General features: G+C 50.0%; 1 protein-coding gene across 7 annotated transcripts in view; it reads right to left on the bottom strand.

Annotated features, from left to right (window-relative positions):
* The window catches only part of Pou2f2 (POU class 2 homeobox 2), an 85,856-nt gene that overhangs the window by 7,661 nt on the left and 75,947 nt on the right, over positions 1-2,248 (bottom strand). For all 7 annotated transcript variants that reach the window (XM_026786319.1, XM_026786320.1, XM_026786318.1 and 4 more), the window contains 2 exons: positions 1,436-1,541; positions 1,250-1,341 (listed from right to left, as the gene is read on the bottom strand). In XM_026786319.1, coding sequence (XP_026642120.1) covers positions 1,250-1,341; positions 1,436-1,541 — 198 coding nt within the window. The remainder of the gene's footprint in view (positions 1-1,249; positions 1,342-1,435; positions 1,542-2,248) is intronic.

The raw sequence follows: 2,248 nt of genomic DNA on the forward strand, positions 1-2,248 counted from the left end.
AGCCCCTGCCTAGAATCCCCCAGTGAGGGGCTAGATGGCTCAGTGGTAGAGACCCTGCCTAGCATACTCAAAATTCTGGGTTGACTCTGTAATATTACCAAAATATAAATAAAATAAAACAAAGTCTTAAAAATGAATTGTTTGCAAAGAGAGGAAAAAGTAGAGGAATGACTAAGGAGGACAGTTGGAGGATGGACAAGACGCACCACCTTTCTCTGGCGTGATTCACTGACTTAAAAAGGAGAGGTTGGAAGCAGGTGGTTGGTACAGGGATGACTGTGCCCGGGATCTTTGATGTCCTAAAATTCTGGGGTGGGTATGTTTGGGAGGTCATGGTGATGGGAGCCCCTGTTCAAGGCATCACTTTGTAATCGGACACATCAACAGTTTGGTAGCGGCAGGACTATCATCTGGGGAGAGGGAGCTAAGGATGCCACCCACCCCACGGCAGGCAGGACAGCACTAGCAGCCAAATAGGTTCCAACCGTGCTGTCACAAGAATGCTTAGCCTTTCGGGGCATTTGGAATTTAGCAGCCTAGACCTGGCTGGCCTGTGAACTTTTCAGTCCTCACGCATACATGTGTGTGCACGTGTATGCTTGTGTGCATGTGTGCGTGCAAGTGGTTGAGTGTGTGCACACATGTGTGCACATATGTGTGTGTGGAGGGCTGAAGTCAACATCAGGCAGGTGTCTTTTCTCAATCACTTGCTACCTTATTTTCATTCTTTCTTTTTTTTTTTTTGAGACAGTGTCTTTCAGTGAACCTGAAAGTTATTGATTTAGCTGGGGTGGCTGGTCAAGGATCCACCAACGTCAGCCTCCATGCCCCCCGGGATGAAATTACTCCCATGTTCAGCTTTTAGCCCCTCAGTCCCGAGGATTCCTTGAACTTGGGTCCTTGTATTTATGCAGTGGGCACTTTGCCAACTGAGCCACCTCCCCAGCCTCTGAGTTAAATATTTCATCAGGTTTACAAAGGCATCCATGTTCAGAAAGGTTTTGGAACCACCTTCTGGTTTGAGTCCCTTCATTGTACGAAGCACCCAGACATGGAGTCTGGTTTTCCCAAGTTCCTTATACAGCAAATGGATGGCAGAATAGTGCGGGGACTCAGGTCCCTCAACTGCTCAAGGATGTGTGGTGGGTTCATGAAGCAGAGACTCTCACAGCCTCCACCCCACTCCTATCCACTCATCCCTAGCTCACTCCCCTGCCAGAGGCTTGACAAACTCTGTGGAAAGTCTTACCTGTGTAGAGAGTCCAGCCCGGGGCTGGGAGGTCAGGAGAGCTCCCTGGGTTTGCTGAGGTAGCTGGAATAGATTTGGCGTCGGTAGCAGGCCTAGGGAGACAAGAACACAGGAGGTAGTGGGTGAGGGGCAGGTGATGGGCTACGGAAAGCATGAGGGAGAGTGTCTGCTGGTCGGAGATCTCACCTGGCTGACTCTGCTGGGCCTGTGGCAGCAGGAACTGAGCAGGTGGCTGGAGGTGGTGGCCGGGGACAAGCACCAGCTGTTGGAGCTGGAGGAGTTGCTGTATGTCCTGGCAGACAGACAGAAAAATAGACTGAATCCTGGCTTGATCTCCCCCTTCTGCAGCATGTGAGCCCCCAATGGGGCTGAAGGCAGGAGTCGTGTAGCCTGGTACAGCAGGCTGCGGTCTACCGGACTTGGAACGACACACTGGCCATGGGACACCTGGACGTCCCCTCCTCCATGCTGCCCCGGGAGGGCTTGCTCTTTGCCTTCCCCTTCCTGGTGAAATATTTGCCTTGCCTTACATTCCCACAGAACAAATAGACTTGTTTAAAAATGTAAACCAGGTTAAGTCTTTTTTCCCTTTCTAAAATGATCCCAAGGCATGTGGTATGATGTCTGGAATTATCTCTAACGCGCTCTAGCAAATAGCAGGTGTGTGATTGGTATGGATGCCCGGAGGAAAGCTCCGGCACTAATTTAGGTTGAGAAAAGAGCTCAGAATGTGAATCTATTTGGAGATAGGGTCTCTGCAGATGATCAAGTTAAAACAAGGCCACGAGAGTGAGTTCCAGTGCATTATGGTTGATAGCATCATTAAAAGGGGAAAATTCAGCCAGGCAGTAGCAGCGCATGCCTTTAATCCCAACAGTCGGGAGGCAGAGGCAGCCAGATCTCTGGGAGTTCGAGTCCAGCCTGGTCTACAAAGTGAGTTCCAGGACAGTCAGGGCTACACATTGAGACCGTTTCAAAAAACCAAAACAAAACAAAAAA

This window comes from Microtus ochrogaster, linkage group LG4, assembly GCF_000317375.1.
Source record: "Microtus ochrogaster isolate Prairie Vole_2 linkage group LG4, MicOch1.0, whole genome shotgun sequence".
NCBI classification, from domain to species: Eukaryota; Metazoa; Chordata; class Mammalia; order Rodentia; family Cricetidae; genus Microtus; species Microtus ochrogaster.